Here is a 16,523-nt window from a genome sequence, read left to right on the forward strand (position 1 = left end):
ATTTGACTTGTCTTCTCCAAATGGTCCGACAAATGTTAATTTGCTCAACAGATACAGCAATGCAGACCCATGTCCTACCCCTGCACGATGCCTCTGTTCATGGCAGTGACAGAGAGAGGTCAAACTGATGAGGATGCAGGACAGCTGCTCTCTTGTTTGAAAGGGGGAAATGAGGCATCTGGCCAACTCTGACCAAATCTGACCACCCCTGGTCAGAAACTGGCCATTCTAGTGCAAACCTCCATTTCACCTATACAGCTTAGATGTCAGAGAAATGACAGTCTACATCTCTCAGCTTAGTTAAAAATAGTATGTCCCTCGTGCAAATTTCTCGTTGCACACAAGCCGAAACTCCTGTTGTTATGATGGCCGATGGAAGTCCCCTAAGAACAATCGAAACTGGCTAAACCGCAAAGATGCCTAAGTTTAGGAGATATGCAAAGCGATGTGCAGCTGCACTCGAGTAGCTATTTAGATGCAATAATAGTTATTCAGCACCCCCTGGGGGGAGCAAAATAGCAATGCAGCTTGAAACTAAGAAATGCTGCAAAGGGTTAAAGAAATACTGCAAAGGGGTGGGAAGGGGCTGAGTTTTGCTGTTTGGAAAATGTATTTAACCCACTGCACAACCACATGGGGGTGTGAAGTCTGCCATCTGCTGCACCTATTGATTTTGTCTGACAGAACCAATAAACCTGTTTTCATAACTTTGAAACTGTGCTGCCTGAACTTTTGTTTCATCTGGTATATGTCTGGAGTCCTAAAACAGAGTATAACATTACTTTACAGACTAGGCCTCGGCTCCACTTTACAGCCTACAGACTAGGCCTTGGCTCTACTTTACAGACTAGGCCTCGACTCTACTTTACAGACTATCCTGAGTGGAGCCCTGGGTGGGGGGTGGGGGGAGGAGGGGCCCGAATAGGTTATGGGCTGACCCAGCATGGGGGAAGTCACAGGGATGACCCAGGGTGGGGGGAGGGGGATACCTCATGGGTCACTACAGGATGGGAGTAATCACAGGGGTGAGACACAACAACGGGGGGGGGGAGGTGTTATAAAATCAACATATCCTCCCCCTTTCCTGGGAAAAAAGGACCCTGAGTCAGGCACAGCAACGCGTGCCCGGGCCAGCTAGTAATAATAATACGGTAATAACAACAAATTTATTATTTATACCTCAGCCATCTGATTGGGAGGCCTCAGCCACTCTAGGTGGCTTCCAACTTATATAAAAACATAACAAAACAAAAACATTACAAAACTTCCCAATACATTGCTGGCTTTAGATGTCTTCTAAAGGCTTGGCTTGGGGTTTGCATAACTCTATACCCTCCAACATTTCCCTGGTGAAAATTCTGGTGGAATTCCCTGGTGGAACTCTGAGTAACTGCATCACCAGATTGGGGTCTGGCTCTGATGTCCGTCAGATAGGGCTTTTCAGCTTGGAACCTTTAAAGTCGTCCTTTTTGAGGGGGAAGGGAATGAAAAAGTATTTGCTTTCTTGCTGAAATCATTCACTCTCGTGATAAGGTAGATCTCCTTTCTCCCATGCTGTTGGGATAACTGGGCCAATAATTTGTTGAAATAGGGGTTGCTCTTATTGACTCCATTTACCTTTTGAAGCTCTTGGGTCAGTAAACCGTATAGATCAGCTGAGAGGTTAAAGGCACAGGGATAGTCTGGGGGGCCCTCACCCTGCCTTAACCCCATGCCTCTTCTGCAAGCTGAGTTGCACTCCACCTTCTAGCACCCATCTCTTCCTGGTGTCCCCCCTCTGCATATAGGCATAGTTCTCCTTCCCCCAAACTCTGAAATTGGAGAGAGAGGGTAAGATAATTCCCTCTGATTCAAGTGCGGTCTGTCAGTTATGATGGAGCTCTTATTCTGTGTCCTTTTCCTCCTTACCCCCATTATCCCCCCCCATGCTGGCCTGTGGCATTATATTCTTGTCAAGATCAGCACTAGCAACCTCCCATTTAGATTATTTACTGCAATGCATTCAACATGAAGGTGACCTTCAAAATGTTCTGGAAACTTTGGTTAGTGCTGACAATAGCTGGGGGACAATAGCTTGGGGCTGTGCAGTAGAACCGTATCTCATCGGTCCCTCACCCTCTTTCGTAGATCCCGGTCTGCTTTCAGGTGTATACATCTGGTCAGAATAGGTACATATGGAAAGATACTTCTGGTACCATGGCCCTAATTCTGAAGGGTAAATATATTCCCAAACTTCAGTTTCGCTATAATCCTGTCTAATGCTGGTGTAAGTAAATGAGTTCATATCATTCACTAGGGGTTAGATCGGTTTAGTTTATTGCACAGGAGCTCCTTTCTTATTGCTAAATATCTTCCAAATACCTTTTCTTCTTACTTTAGGATTGGTCAATAGGAAAGGGGGATTGTCCCCCTACAGAAAGGGAAGGCTGCCATTGGAAGACAAAGAAGGTCATTCATTTATATAAACCTTTTAAGAACTGGGCCACATGCTGCAAAGATTTCTTTGAGCTCGGAAATTCAAGTGGCCCCCAACCCAAATAGGAGATTGTTGCATGACATGCATCTGGAAGATGATGATATGTCACTGGCACACCGTTGTCCTCTAACCGCTTCTTGTACAATAGCCCATCATCCCGGATAATATCATACTCGCAAGTTAGAATGAAAGTCTCTGGGAGCTGGCGGATTATGTCGTCCTCTGCTAGAAGGGGGGCAAACATTGTCTCAGCAGATCTTTTAACTTGCTCATAGAGTTCTTCTGAAAATGGGGCAGGAGCGTGAGGGACATAGCCCCTGGCCTTAAATTCTTCTGGTATGTAATCAGCACTGATCCATTTTTGGTATTTCTCTCTCAAATCATAAGGGACATGGGCACCTTTTATCACCCCATCCACGTTTATGTCCTTCCCAGTGAGATGTCTCCCACCAAATTTGATAGCTCGTTCCCTGAACAATGGAGGAACTAATTGGTTTTGCTGATAGGATGGCAAATCAAAGTCCACTGTTTGGAGCATTGGGTAAATGAGGACCTGAGCTCGCAGTCTTGGGAGGTCCTCTCTGGTCACCAGTTCTTGACAAATGGCAGTAGCAAAAGTGCCTCCGCTACTCTCCCCAACAATGGCAATGCAGTTGGGGTCCACTCCATATTCCTTGGCATTCTTCAGAAAGTGTATTGCAGCAGTTAAACAGTCCAGTACAGGGACTGGATAGGGATGCTCAGGAGCTAAACGATATCTAAAGAGAAAACAAGATATCACCCACATTCAACACCATACACTTCATGGAAAAAGACCATTTTCCTGCATTACATATTGCAAGTGCTGGGAATCTTTTTCACCCCTAGGGCCACCTTCCTTTCTGTGCAACCTTGTGGGGGCCACATAGCACCTGTGGGTGGGACCTGAGACAAAAATGGAAAGCAAATGCAAATATTCCCTTTGGACAAGTAGGCTGCTTCATTACAAACACACCTTTCTCTACCTTCCAGCGGCTTCCTTCTTGCTGTCCCTTGTCCATTAGCGGGTTCCACTGCAGCTCTCCTGATCTGGTTGGCAAGACTCCTAGCAATCACTCGTACCAATACGTACTAGTCACAAGCATGATGTGCTACCGCCACTGAGAACACAATGGGCTGATCCAGTTCTTACTATGTTCAAAGTCAAAGGGATTTACGCCCCAAACTTAAAAATCTAAATTTAAAAAATGAACACCTATTCTAATTGCTGGCAAAATCATCTATATACAGTAATACCTCGGGTTACGAACGCGATCCGTTCAGGATCGCAGTTCGTAACCCGAATAGTTCGTAACCCGAATGCGATGGGCGCCGCCATTTTGCGCATGGTGAAAGTGTGGGCTCCACTTTTCTCCGTAACCACTTGACCAATCGTCCTGAAATTCGGACACAACGATCCATGCCACTCCCCGAGTGTTTGCAGAAAACAAATCCCTCAAATCTCACACCTGTGCAGGTAGAAACCTGCTTTTCCACCAAGTAAAACAGTGCCCTCAAGTGGAATTCCTCCCACAGTACACCCCCTCCCTTCCTGTCAAATCTACACCACACCCACAAACCAAATAATGACATCATCAAATAAGCAACTGAAACCACCAAGGCGGCCGGGGGGGAGGGCGAGCGCCCGGATCGCAGGTCGGAGCACGGCCTTTGTTTTATGTAGGCCCCTGTCAGGCTGCCAGGCCCCCACTAGGCATGGGGGGAGAGGAGGAGTGCCTGGATCGCAGGCCGCAGCACAGCCTTTGTTTTATGTAGCCCCCTGCCAGGCTGCCAGGCCCCTGTGGGCCCAGGGGGGGGAAGGGTGAGCACGGCCTTTGTTTTATGTAGGCCCCTGCCAGGCCGCCAGGCCCCCACTAGGTCCAGGAGGGGGGAGAGGGCAAGCGCATGGATCGCAGATCGCAGCACGGCGTTTGTTTTATGTAGGCCCCACTAGGCCCGGGGGGGATAACCCACAGCAACGCACTTGGGGGCACGGCAAGGGGGTTTTACTTTAAAATTTAGCGGGTGTTGTGTCACATGCGAGGCTCCGATGGCCATTTTAAGGAAGGGCACTCATGCCCCTTTTAACCTACGCTTTATACTATGACTGATTGCTAGCCTCTGTGTCTTTAAAAAAACCAACCATGCACTTTCTCTCCCCAGTTTAAGTCCTCGGATATTTGCAGTGGCCAAACCCCCCCCCCCAATTTACAATCTCCTACCTTCCCCTTGCCACTTCCTGGGTTTTTTATGGAACCAAACAGCTCGGGTGCTTTGGAACTCGGCTTCTGTTGCTACGGGGCTGTGGGTCTTCGCTATTTAATTGCCCCCCACCCCGGGAGGAGGCGGTTGGAGGATGGATGGCGACTAACAGATTGAGGTTGAATCCTGACAAGACAGAAGTACTGTTTGTGGGGGACAGGAGGCGGGCAGGTGTGGAGGATTCCCTGGTTCTGAATGGGGTAACTGTGCCCCTGAAGGACCAGGTGCGCAGCCTGGGAGTCATTTTGGACTCACAGCTGTCTATGGAGGTGCAGGTCAATTCTGTGTCCAGGGCAGCTGTCTATCAGCTCCATCTGGTAGGCAGGCTGAGACCCTACCTGCCTGCAGACTGTCTAGCCAGAGTGGTGCATGCTCTAGTTATCTCACGCTTGGACTACTGCAATGCGCTCTACGTGGGGCTACCTTTGAAGGTGACTCGGAAACTACAACTAATCCAGAATGCAGCAGCTAGCCTGGTGACTGGGAGCGGCTGCCGAGACCACATAACACCGGTCTTGAAAGATCTACATTGGCTCTCAGTACGTTTCCGAGCACAATTGGTGCTGACCTTTAAAGCCCTAAATGGCCTCGGTCCAGTATACCTGAAGGAGCGTCTCCACCTCCATCATTCTACCCGGACACTGAGGTCCAGCACCGAGGGCCTTCTGGCAGTTCCCTCGTTGCGAGAAGCCAAGTTGCAGGGAACTAGGCAGAGGGCCTTCTCAGTGGTGGTGCCTGCCCTGTGGAACGCTCTCCCAACAGATGTCAAAGAGGAAAACAACTACCAGACTTTTAGAAGACATCTGAAGGCAGCCCTGTTCAGGAAGGCTTTAAATGTTTAATAGATTATTGTGTTTTATTTTTCTGTTGGAATCCGCCCAGAGTGGCTGGGGAAACCCAGCCAGATGGGCGGGGTATAAATAATAAATTATATTATTATTATTATTGTTATTGTTATTATTGTTATTAAAGTACTTCTCTAGGTTCTCTGGGTCACCTACTCCAAAATTAGAAAATCCAAATAACAAAAACACACACACACACACAACAGCAAAACACACAACAATGCCCAAATCATACAATACCCACCAAAATAAATGACAACCCCAAAAATAAAATTAAACAATAATAACGTCTGCTTCTCATGTTCTTATTTCAAATTTTTTAAATCTGAATATATAAAAATGTTCACAATGTGTGCGCAGGGGCAAATGTATGGTGATACAGGGGGGAGGGGACAACAGAGGGAAGGGTGTCCTACTGAAACACAGGGATGAGCCAGGGTGTTGGAGGGAGGAGGGGTGGGATACGTCATGGATCGGGACAGGGTGGGGGGAATCACAGGGATTACCCACAGCAATGCGTGGCCGGGCCAGCTAGTTATATTTAAAACTTTATCTGGCTGTATGGCAGTTAATGGATTGAAGCTGAATCCCAACAAGACTGAAGTACTGTTTCTGGTGAATGGGATGCTGGTGCTGAATGGTCCCTGGTGCTGAATGGGTAAACTGTGCCCCTAAAGTACACAGGTCCCAAGGAATGGGGGTGGGGGTGGGTTTGATAGCAGGAAGACGCCATACTTGTTTTCTATCCAATGACCTGTGTGACCTTTCTTGACACAGGTTAAGGGGAAGTTTTATGACTCCCTGTGTGCTGTGTTAGCTTTTGATCTGATGTGCCTCGGACAGACCTTCTTAACTGGCACATTGAATTGAGCTCTGTCCTATTGCAATAGACCAGGCATCCCCAAACTTTGGCCCTCCAGATGTTTTGGACTACAATTCCCATCATCCCTGACCCACTGGTCCTCTTAGCTAGGGATCATGGGAGTTGTAGGCCAAAACATCTGGAGGGCCTCAGTTTGGGGATGGCTGCAATAGACAAATAAAAACACCAGGTCCCTAACCAGGATGCGGGACTTGAAAACAGTTTTCTGTGGTTTATTTAAAAGGTGGTTTCTCACATGTGTAACGAACAAGCTGGTGTTGAAGTGAATTCTTATCACAGATCCTAGTAGGTTTCCGAGGACACTTCAAAATGTTGGTGCTAACTAAACAGCTGTTGCCCAGTATACCTGAAGGAGCGTTTCCATCCCCATCGTCCATCCCAGCTCCGAGGGTCCTCTGGCGGTTCCCTCATTGTGAGAGGTGAGGTAACAGGGAACCAGGCAGAGGGCCTTCTTGGTAGTTGCACCCGCCCTGTGGAATGCCCCCCCCAGCAGATGTCAAGGAGTTAAACATCTATGTGATTTTTAAAAGACACCTGAAGGCAGCCCTGTCCAGGGAAGTTTTTAGTGTTTGATGTATTGTGGTTTTACTATTTTTTCATTGGGTGCAACCCAGTCAGATGGGTGTATAGTCGTTAACAGTAATCAACAGGTTTACCACTCCTTTCAGCCAATCACCCATTCCCACCACCCTTCTGAGTAATACCCCTCCCCACCCTCTGACTATACATAAGGGTCTGGTGACTTCTGTTTCAGTGTATCTGAAGAAGTGAGCATGCACATGAAAGCTCATACCTATGACAATCTTAGTTGGTCTCTAAGGTGCTACTGGAAGGATTTTTTTATTTTGTTTTGACTGTGTCAAACCAACACGGCTACCTACCTATAAAAATAATTATTATCATTATTATCATCATTATTGTGAGGGACAGGGGATATCGCGAAGTCCCTCCCCTCCTGAGTTCAAGCCCATCCCCGAGCACAGGGGAAAGCAGAGAGAGTTCCGATGCCAGTGGGGAAGCAGGAAGTCGGGGCCGAGGCTCAGGCAAGGTAGAGGAGCCAGGGTCCCAGGTGGGACAGGAAGGGGCGAATAAAGGGGGGAGACCCATCCCCCCAACTCCGGAATTACGCAGAAAGAGGAGGGGAAAGAGGATGGGTCTGCCAAAGCTTTTGTGTTGGAGAAAGACGCGCCAAAAGCCATTCGGAGGTTCTGAAACCGACTGACCACATCACTCCGTGTAAATAGCAATGACTTCAGCACTGTAAATACGCAGCACCAATAAAAGAATAAAATGCAGAGCTGCGTAGCGTCGTTACTCTGAAGTACCCCACTCCGGCCACTGTGACAGCAACCTCCGAATCCTTTTTTGGGCTACTTTGGAGTTGCCGGGATGAGCGTGTCAGAGGCGGAGAGATGGCGGCAGATCGCGGAGCAAGCCCAGCAAGAACTGCAGCAGCTGTCGCTGCAGGCGCAGGGGGAATTGAAGGCAGCTAAAGAAGAGACTAAGAAGGTCCAGGACGACCGGCTACAACTTGCGGAACAGGTGAGAGCGCTACAGGAAAGAGAGCAGGAATTAAGGGCGGTGGCGGTAGACCTCCAAAACAAGCTGGATGCAGAGAAAAACAAGGCGGGAGGGGCACCCCAAGTCCAAGTGATGCCAAGAAGGAGAGCCGGGACCCTAGTAAGCAAGTTCAATGGAGACCCGAGGGAATATCAGGGCTTTGAGACTGAGATTGTGTATGCTCTTGAGCTGCACCACGATGAGTTCCCTGATGATGAGCACCGGGTAGCGTTTATTGTGGAGCACCTTACCGGGGCAGCCAGGGAGTGGCTAAGACCGTTAATCGCAACAAAGAATCCTTGCATGAAGAATGTCAAACTTTTTCTAGAAGGTTTGAAAACGATGTATTCGTCCGATAGTCATATGGACCAGACTAAGGAGGAACTTCATAATTTACGCCAAGGAAATATGACAGTTCGCGCGTATTGGGCGAAATTCACCATGCTGGTGCACAGATTGGGGTGGGAACTAGAGTCACCCCCAATGCAAGCGGCGTTCTACTTGGGGTTGCATGAGGAGGTGAAGGATGAGCTCTCGAGAGGTCCAAAGCCCAGTAATATGGATCAGCTGAGCAAAGCGGCTCTGGCGGTGGGGGTGAGACAGGAATCCCGGTGGAGCGACAAGCAAGCAACGCGCGCAAAGCGGGCTTGGTTCCCACGGTCGCAGGAGAAGCCACTCCCCCAACAACCCTTTCAAGCCACGCCTGGGGCCAGCCAGGACCAGGAACCCATGCAGATTGATAGCGCGCGCGGGGGGGCTTTTCAAACCCCAGCGGCGCCAAGACGCAAGGAGGGAAGGGGCGGGAATTGCTTTCTCTGCAACTCCCCCCAGCATCTCGTCAGAGACTGCCCACATCGCAGGGAGTGGCAAGGAAAGGCGGGAACGGTTGTGCCCTCCCCCACTGACGCAGCACCACAGCAGGGAAACGGGAAAGCCTGGCTGCAGGAGACAAGGGGCAGCAGCCAGGCACAGTCAGCAGACAACAGCCCCAGCCCACCCACCCGCACAGAGAGGAGCAGAGCCAGCCCACCCCTCCCAGAGCAGGAGTGGTTCTAGAAGTGACGCTCACGCTCCCAAATGGCTATCCCCTGACGGTCCTCGCCCTAATTGACAGTGGGGCGTCAGCGAACTTCTTCTCGAGAAACTTTGCAGAAGAGCACCAGATCCAGCTTCTGCAGCTGGATTTTCCTCTGCACGTGGCAACCATTGACGGCAGAGAGCTGCTGGGAGGGGCCATCACTCATCAAACCCCCCCCCATGAGAATGACGGTGGGAAGGCACTCAGAGACACTGGCATTCAACGTCACCACCATCTCAGACCCGCCCATCGTCTTGGGCATGAGCTGGCTGGCGCGCCACGACCCCTCCATCAGTTGGCACCAGAGATGCATCACGTTTGGGTCGGACTTTTGTCTGGAACATTGCATGCAGCACCAACCAGGGGAGGGGCCTCCAATAGCCACGGTGGCCACCATGCACGTCAAAGGGGGTGAGGCGATACCCAAGCCGTACTGGGACCTGCAGGAGGTCTTCAGCGAAGCGGAGTCCGACCACCTACCCCCGCACAGGCCTTTTGACTGCCAGATCAACCTGGTGCCAGGGGCAACTATACCCCCAGCCAAGCTGTACGCCATGTCAGACCAGGAACTGGAGGATCTGCGCGCTTTCATCGACAAGAACCTCAAGCGGGGGTTCATCAGAGAAAGCAAGGCAGCAGGGGGCAGCCCGGTCTTCTGGGTGGACAAGAAAGACACGCAACAGCGCCGCCTTGTGGTGGATTTTAGACGGCTGAATTCAGTGACAGAGCCAGTGGCGTTCCCCATGCCCAGGGTGGATGATCTCCTGACAGCGGCACGCAGGGGCAAGATTTTCACCAAGCTAGACCTGAGGGGGGCGTACAATTTGATCAGGATCCGGGAAGGCGATGAATGGAAAACCACGATGTTCACGCCTCTGGGCTCTTTTGAATATCTGGTGATGCCCTTCGGGTTGCAAGGGGGCTCAGCATGCTTCCAGGCCTTCATGCACCACGTCCTGGGGTCCCTCCTCTTCAGGAAATGCTTGGTCTTCCTGGATGACATCCTTATCTATTCCGATGACCCAGTGCAGCATGTGAAAGATGTCAGGGAGGTGTTGCAGCGCCTGAAGGAGAACCACCTGTATGTGAAGCTGGAAAAGTGCAAGTTTCACACCAAGGAGGTGGACTTCCTGGGCTACAAGCTGTCAGACAAGGGGCTGGCAATGGACAAGGACAAGGTGCAGGCCATCCTGGACTGGCACAGCCCCAGGACGCGCAAAGATGCCCAACGCCTACTAGGCTTCGCCAACTTCTACCGGAAGTTCATCAAGAACTTCTCTCGCGTTACGGCTCCCATCACTGACTGCCTGAGAGGCAAGCAGAAGTTCAGGTGGACACCAGAGGCGCAAGCAGCGTTCGAAAGCCTCAAGAGGGTGTTCGCCTCAGACCAGAACCTGTTCCACGTGGTTCAGGACGCGCCCCTACGCGTGGAGACAGATGATTCTGATAAAGCTGTGGGCGCCATTTTGTTGCAACTGGACGCCAACAGAGAGTGGAGACCCTGTGCCTTCTTCTCCAGGAAGTTGACCCAGCCAGAGCGAAACTACACGGTGTTTGATCGGGAACTTCTTGCGATCCACGCTGCGTTCCAGCACTGGAGACACTTCCTGGTGGGCGCCAAGCACCCCATCCAGGTGTGCACGGACCACAAAAACCTGGAGTTCTGGAGAACTGCCAGGGTGCTCAACCAGCGGCAGATACGGTGGGCAGAGTTCTTCGCGAACTTCAACTTCTCCATACACTACATCCCGGGAGAGCAGAATGTCAGGGCGGATGCCCTCTCCCGCAAGCCAGAGTACATGGAGGAGGAGGCGCCACCGGCACCCAGGCACATTTTCCCCCCGTCAGCATGGTCCTGCGGAGCAGCAGTGGTGAGCGAGGCAGAACTCACAGCACTGACGGCAGCGGATGAATTTGCCACCCGCATCTTCAGAGAACTGAGAGGGGGGGGGAGCAGGCAAAAGACTTTGCAGCACGCAGGGGGCTGCTTTTCTACAAGGGTGCACTGTACCTGCCCACCACCCAGCTTAGACGTACGGTCCTCAAGCAGATGCACGACAACCCAACGGCGGGTCATTTTGGGAGGGACAAAACCGCTCACCTAGTCATGAGACACTTCTGGTGGCCAGGGGTGCGGGAAGATGTTCGAGACTATGTACGGGGCTGTGACACCTGCCAGCGGGCAAAGGTGGTCAGAGCAGCGCCAGCAGGATTGCTGGAGCCCTTAGCCACACCACACAGGCCGTGGGAAGTGGTGTCCATGGACTTCATCACAGATCTGCCTTCTTCCAGGGGCAAGACCGCAGTGTTGGTGGTGGTGGACCTCATGTCCAAAATGTGCCACTTTATACCGTGTGCCAGGGCGGTCTCTGCAGAAGAGACAGCCAAACTGTTTGTTGACCACGTATTCCGACTGCATGGATTACCTTTAAGGGTTATTTCGGATCGTGGCCGCCAATTTGTTTCCAGGTTCTGGCGGCGGCTCATGAACCTCCTGCAGGTGGAGGTCAGCTTGTCGACGGCCAGACACCCGCAGACCAATGGACAGGCGGAGAGGGTCAACGCCATTCTGCAGCAGTACCTGAGATGCTACGTCAGCCAGCGGCAAACGGACTGGGTGGATCGCCTGCCACTGGCAGAATTTGCCTACAACAATGCGGTGCACGTCTCCACAGGGGTGTCGCCCTTTAAGGCCAATTACGGGCGCGACCTCAGATCTTTCCCAGAGAGGGAGGGGGAGGAGGAGGAGGAGGGCCCACAGGCTGAGGATTGGGCAGAGGAACTGGAGACGGTGCACCAGCAGCTCAGAGAACACTTGGAGAGAGCCAAGGAAGCGTACAAGAAGGGGGCAGATCGCCACAGGCGACCGGGGGAGGTCATTAGGGTGGGGGACAAAGTTTGGTTGTCCTCGGAGGGCCTTCCCATCAGAGGGAGGTGCAAAAAGCTGGCGCCCAGAAGGTTGGGCCCCTTCACGGTCACGCAACAGGTCAACCCGGTGGCATACAGGCTGGCACTGCCAGAGGACATGAGGGTGCACCCAGTGTTTCATAGATCGCTGCTGTCGCCGTACAGGGAAAGCAGCAGGCTCCGAGGCAGCGAACAAACCCCCGAGGGAGGGGGGGAGAGGGAAGGCAGGGAGCAACTCAATGAGGCCACGGCCATCCTGGACTCAAGGTGGGGGGTGGGGGGCCTGGAGTACCTCATGGCATGGGAGGATGCTCCACCGTCGCAGAATGAATGGGTCCCAGCCACTCAGATACAGGAGGAATTCCTGGTAGAAGAATTTCACGCCCTCTTTCCCCATAGACCCAAGCCCTGGCACATGGAAAGGGAGGGGGAGGGGGAGGAAGCACGGGAGAGCAGTTCACCATGGCGCTGGGAAGCGGAGTTTGAGGAACCAGAGGAGGAGGTATGGGTGTCACCGAGATCCACCCAGTCAGAGGAAGGAGCAGATTGGCAGAACATTTTTACCCCTACCAGCTCTGACGCCACGGACTTTTTGGGATTCCCGTCCTCCCAGGCGGAAGGGGGGGGCTCGCAGGACTGGGGGGAGGTGTTCACACCAACGGGCTCGGACGGTACTGAGTTCTTAGGCTTCCAGTCGTCACCGACACCTGGGGGGGACCTGGGGAGGGGTGAAGGAGAGCTTGGGAGGGGAGTGGATGTGAGGGACAGGGGATATCGCGAAGTCCCTCCCCTCCTGAGTTCAAGCCCATCCCCGAGCACAGGGGAAAGCAGAGAGAGTTCCGATGCCAGTGGGGAAGCAGGAAGTCGGGGCCGAGGCTCAGGCAAGGTAGAGGAGCCAGGGTCCCAGGTGGGACAGGAAGGGGCGAATAAAGGGGGGAGACCCATCCCCCCAACTCCGGAATTACGCAGAAAGAGGAGGGGAAAGAGGATGGGTCTGCCAAAGCTTTTGTGTTGGAGAAAGACGCGCCAAAAGCCATTCGGAGGTTCTGAAACCGACTGACCACATCACTCCGTGTAAATAGCAATGACTTCAGCACTGTAAATACGCAGCACCAATAAAAGAATAAAATGCAGAGCTGCGTAGCGTCGTTACTCTGAAGTAGCCCACTCCGGCCACTGTGACAATTATCATCACAATCATGATCATAATCATAATATTTTTTTCATTGGCTGCCACGCAGAGTGGCTGGGGCAACCCAGTTAGATGGGCATCATAAAAAGAATATAAAAGTAAAGGTAAAGGGGCCCCAGACCATCAGGTCCAGTCGTGTCCAACTCTGGGGTTGCGGCGCTCATCTCGCTCTATAGGCCAAGGGAGCCGGCGTTTGTCCACAGACAGCTTCCGGGTCATGTGGCCAGCATGACAAAGCTGCTTCTGGCGAACCAGAGCAGCACACGGAAACATGTTTACCTTCCCGCCGGAGCGGTCCCTATTTATCTACTTGCACTTTGATGTGCTTTCGAACTGCTAGGTGGGCAGGAGCTGGGACCAAGCAATGGGAGCTCACCCCATTGCAGGGATTCGAACCGCCGACCTTCTGATCAGCAAGCCCTAAACTCTGCGTTTTAACCCACAGCACCACCTGGGTCCTATTCTTCTTCTTCTTCTTCTTCTTCTTATTATTATTATTGTCGTCGTCGTCGTCGTCGTCGTCATCATCATCATCATCATTATTCCTCTGGGCTCAGGAAAGGTTGGAAACTGAGAGGCATTACGCATTGTTTCGGATACCAAGAGAGTGAAACCACTTACCCGACACTCACAACCACTGAATCACTTTCGTGGACAATGGAACAGCAGACATTTTCAGAGGTTCCTGGAAGAAAACACAAGCCCCACAACACCTCCATTACAATTTTCCCTGGTCATGAACACTGAAATAATTGTGAGATGAGACCAGTCTTAGTTTTCCTAAAAGTAAATCTGTTGAAATCAAGAGATACAGTACAGTATAGCTAATTTAGATGAGCTTATTTATTTAATTTTATGTCATAAAATGTACTGTATACTGTATTCCACTTGATTGTAGAAAACAACAACTTTTAATGAATTTCCTCTGGGGAAAACTCAGTTGCAGTCAACTCTTTGTAAATGGGGCATCACTAGCTAAAAACCATCCTGTAGGTTTTACCCTCTCCTGATCTGTAACAGAGGTCAAGCAGTGTCAGTGGGTAAAAAAACAAACCAAAATTCCACCCGGATTTATTGGCTTTCCAGTTACTTCTGATCACCTCTTAGTGCCCTTTCATAGAAGTCCTTTGGTACATGAAGCAGAAACACCTTCTTTGACATTTTTAGGATTTTTCATTGACTGGGAGAGTAGGAATTTTAATTTATATATTTCTACTTATTTATTGGAGACACGGGTGGCACTGTGGGTTAAACCACTGAGACTAGAGCTTGCTGATGAGAAGGTCAGCGTTTCAAATCCCTGTGACGGGGTGAGCTCCCGTTGCTCGGTCCCAGCTCCTGCCAACCTAGCAGTTCGAAAGCACATCAAAAGTGCAAGTAGATAAATAGGTACCGCTACAGCGGGAAGGTAAATGGCGTTTCCGTGTGCTGCTCTGGTTCGCCAGAAGCAGCTTAGTCATGCTGGCCACATGACCTGGAAAAACTGTCTGTGGACAAACAGTAAAGCGAGATGAGCGCCGCAACCCCAGAGTCGGTCATGACTGGACCTACTGCTCAGGGGTCCCTTTACCTTTACTTAATAAATAAGTAAAGGTAAAGGGACCCCTGACCATTAGGTCCAGTCATGACCGACTCCGAATTTATATACCGCCCTATACCCGGAGGTCACAGAATTTCAGAGCTGTTCACAGAATTACTACAGAACTAGATGCCTTTGTAACAGGGGGCCTCAGCCCCGTTTTCTTACCTCATAATCCCATCTTGCATTATTCTTAAGTTGCCTACAGGGGCAGTACAAGCCACCCAAAGCCCTCCATAGCAAACATTTCAGGACTCTTATACTGTACTAACATAGCTCCCCAAATTCTCCTCAAACAATATAGCGAACCATTTCAAGACTCTTTCAAATAACTTACGGATGCTTCCAATGAGTCCAGCGCCTCCATGAAGAAAGATGATTCCTCTCCTGTTCCCAGCAGGTGATGTCTTGGGCCAGTACACCCTCACGGGCACCCCATCAAAAACCAGGTCCTTTCTAATCAACTTTGAGTCCTTCCTTGTTGGCATGGCATCGTACACAGCCCTCAAGATGACAAATCTATGGCAAATACCCAGTTTTTCCAGAAACACTCCCTGTTTAAACCAAAACATTCAGCATTTATGATCAGCCTTAGATGGTTTTGCATTTAAAAAACATATTTTGCATATATGCACTGCCTGTGGAACGAACATCTCAGATGTGAGGCAACTATACTGTATAGCCTTTCATTCACCACTCAGTTTGGGCTGGCATGAAGCTCTCTTCTCTCTCTCTCTCTCTCTCTCTCTCTCTCTCTCTCTCTCTCTCTCTCTCTCTCCATAAGAATGTAAAAAGAGCCTGTTGGTCCTGGCCAATGGCCCATCTGGTCCAGCAGATTCTTCTCACAGTGCCCGTGGGAAACCTTCAAGCAGGATCTGAGCACAGGAGCCCTCTCCCCTTCCCATATCTGGTGTTCAGAAGCATCTCTGCCTTGAACTGCACAGGCCTCTCCTTTGTTAATTTGAATAGCTATCCAACTTGGCAGCCATCACTGCCCCCTGTGAAAGAGACCTCCATAGTTTGAATATGTCCAGTGTGAACATGTCCTGAGTCTTCCAACATTTAGTTCTAGTGTCATGAGACAGGGAGAAACATTTTTCTCTATCCACTTTCTCCATGACATCCACAAATGTTATAGATTGCTATCATGTCACCTGCAGCTTGCCTTTTCTCTAAACTAAAAATTCCAAACATTGCAGCCTTTTTCATGGGGGGAGTATCACCCCAACCCCTTGATTGTGATATATGTAAAACAAACTTACCAGATCAAGGAAATATCCCATTGCAAAACTGAAAATGTGTAATTTTATGCTGTGGGTGATTCCTGGAGGAATGTGGGTCCTCGTAAAATGATAATAAACTCCCCGTGCAAACAGCAAGAAGTGAATGAAAATGATCATATATAATATCAGCATCCACAGAGTTCCACCAAATGCCATTTCCCTTCAGCTCAGAAGCACAGAGGTAGGGACCTCACCTCGGCCGACGGCAAGTGGCTTTTGTGCAAGAACAGTCTACAGCATGTGCAAGGGAACATCCTCAGCCAAGAAGAGGTGCATGGAATATCTATACTCTGAAGCCCAATCAGATCAGGGAACACATCCTTCTTTTATTAAGGACATTATCCATGCAACACATCTTCACAAAATGTTCTCACACAAAATACTTTGGCCTCTTTCATGCCTCATGATTCAGAGAACTCCATGTTCTCAGGGATGACACA

The 16,523-nt window shown here is 50.5% G+C and overlaps 2 protein-coding genes across 2 annotated transcripts in view; both read right to left on the reverse strand.

The window, feature by feature from the left end:
- Positions 1 to 13,864, reverse strand: part of LOC132591396 (arylacetamide deacetylase-like 4) — a 30,197-nt gene extending 16,333 nt beyond the window's left edge. The window contains exon 1 of the mRNA XM_060269970.1: positions 13,843 to 13,864. The gene's annotated coding sequence lies outside the window, so the exon portion shown is untranslated. The remainder of the gene's footprint in view (positions 1 to 13,842) is intronic.
- Positions 1,186 to 16,309, reverse strand: LOC118075886 (arylacetamide deacetylase-like 4). The gene is made up of 4 exons (XM_060269971.1): positions 16,063 to 16,309; positions 15,138 to 15,354; positions 13,843 to 13,906; positions 1,186 to 3,234 (listed from the first exon to the last, which is right to left on the reverse strand). The coding sequence occupies exons 1-4, from the start codon at positions 16,237 to 16,239 to the stop codon at positions 2,454 to 2,456; spliced, it is 1,239 nt and encodes a 412-aa protein (XP_060125954.1). The 5' UTR covers positions 16,240 to 16,309; the 3' UTR covers positions 1,186 to 2,453.
- Positions 16,310 to 16,523: the final 214 nt, after the last annotated feature.

This window comes from Zootoca vivipara, chromosome 17 (assembly GCF_963506605.1).
Source record: "Zootoca vivipara chromosome 17, rZooViv1.1, whole genome shotgun sequence".
NCBI lineage: Eukaryota > Metazoa > Chordata > Lepidosauria > Squamata > Lacertidae > Zootoca > Zootoca vivipara.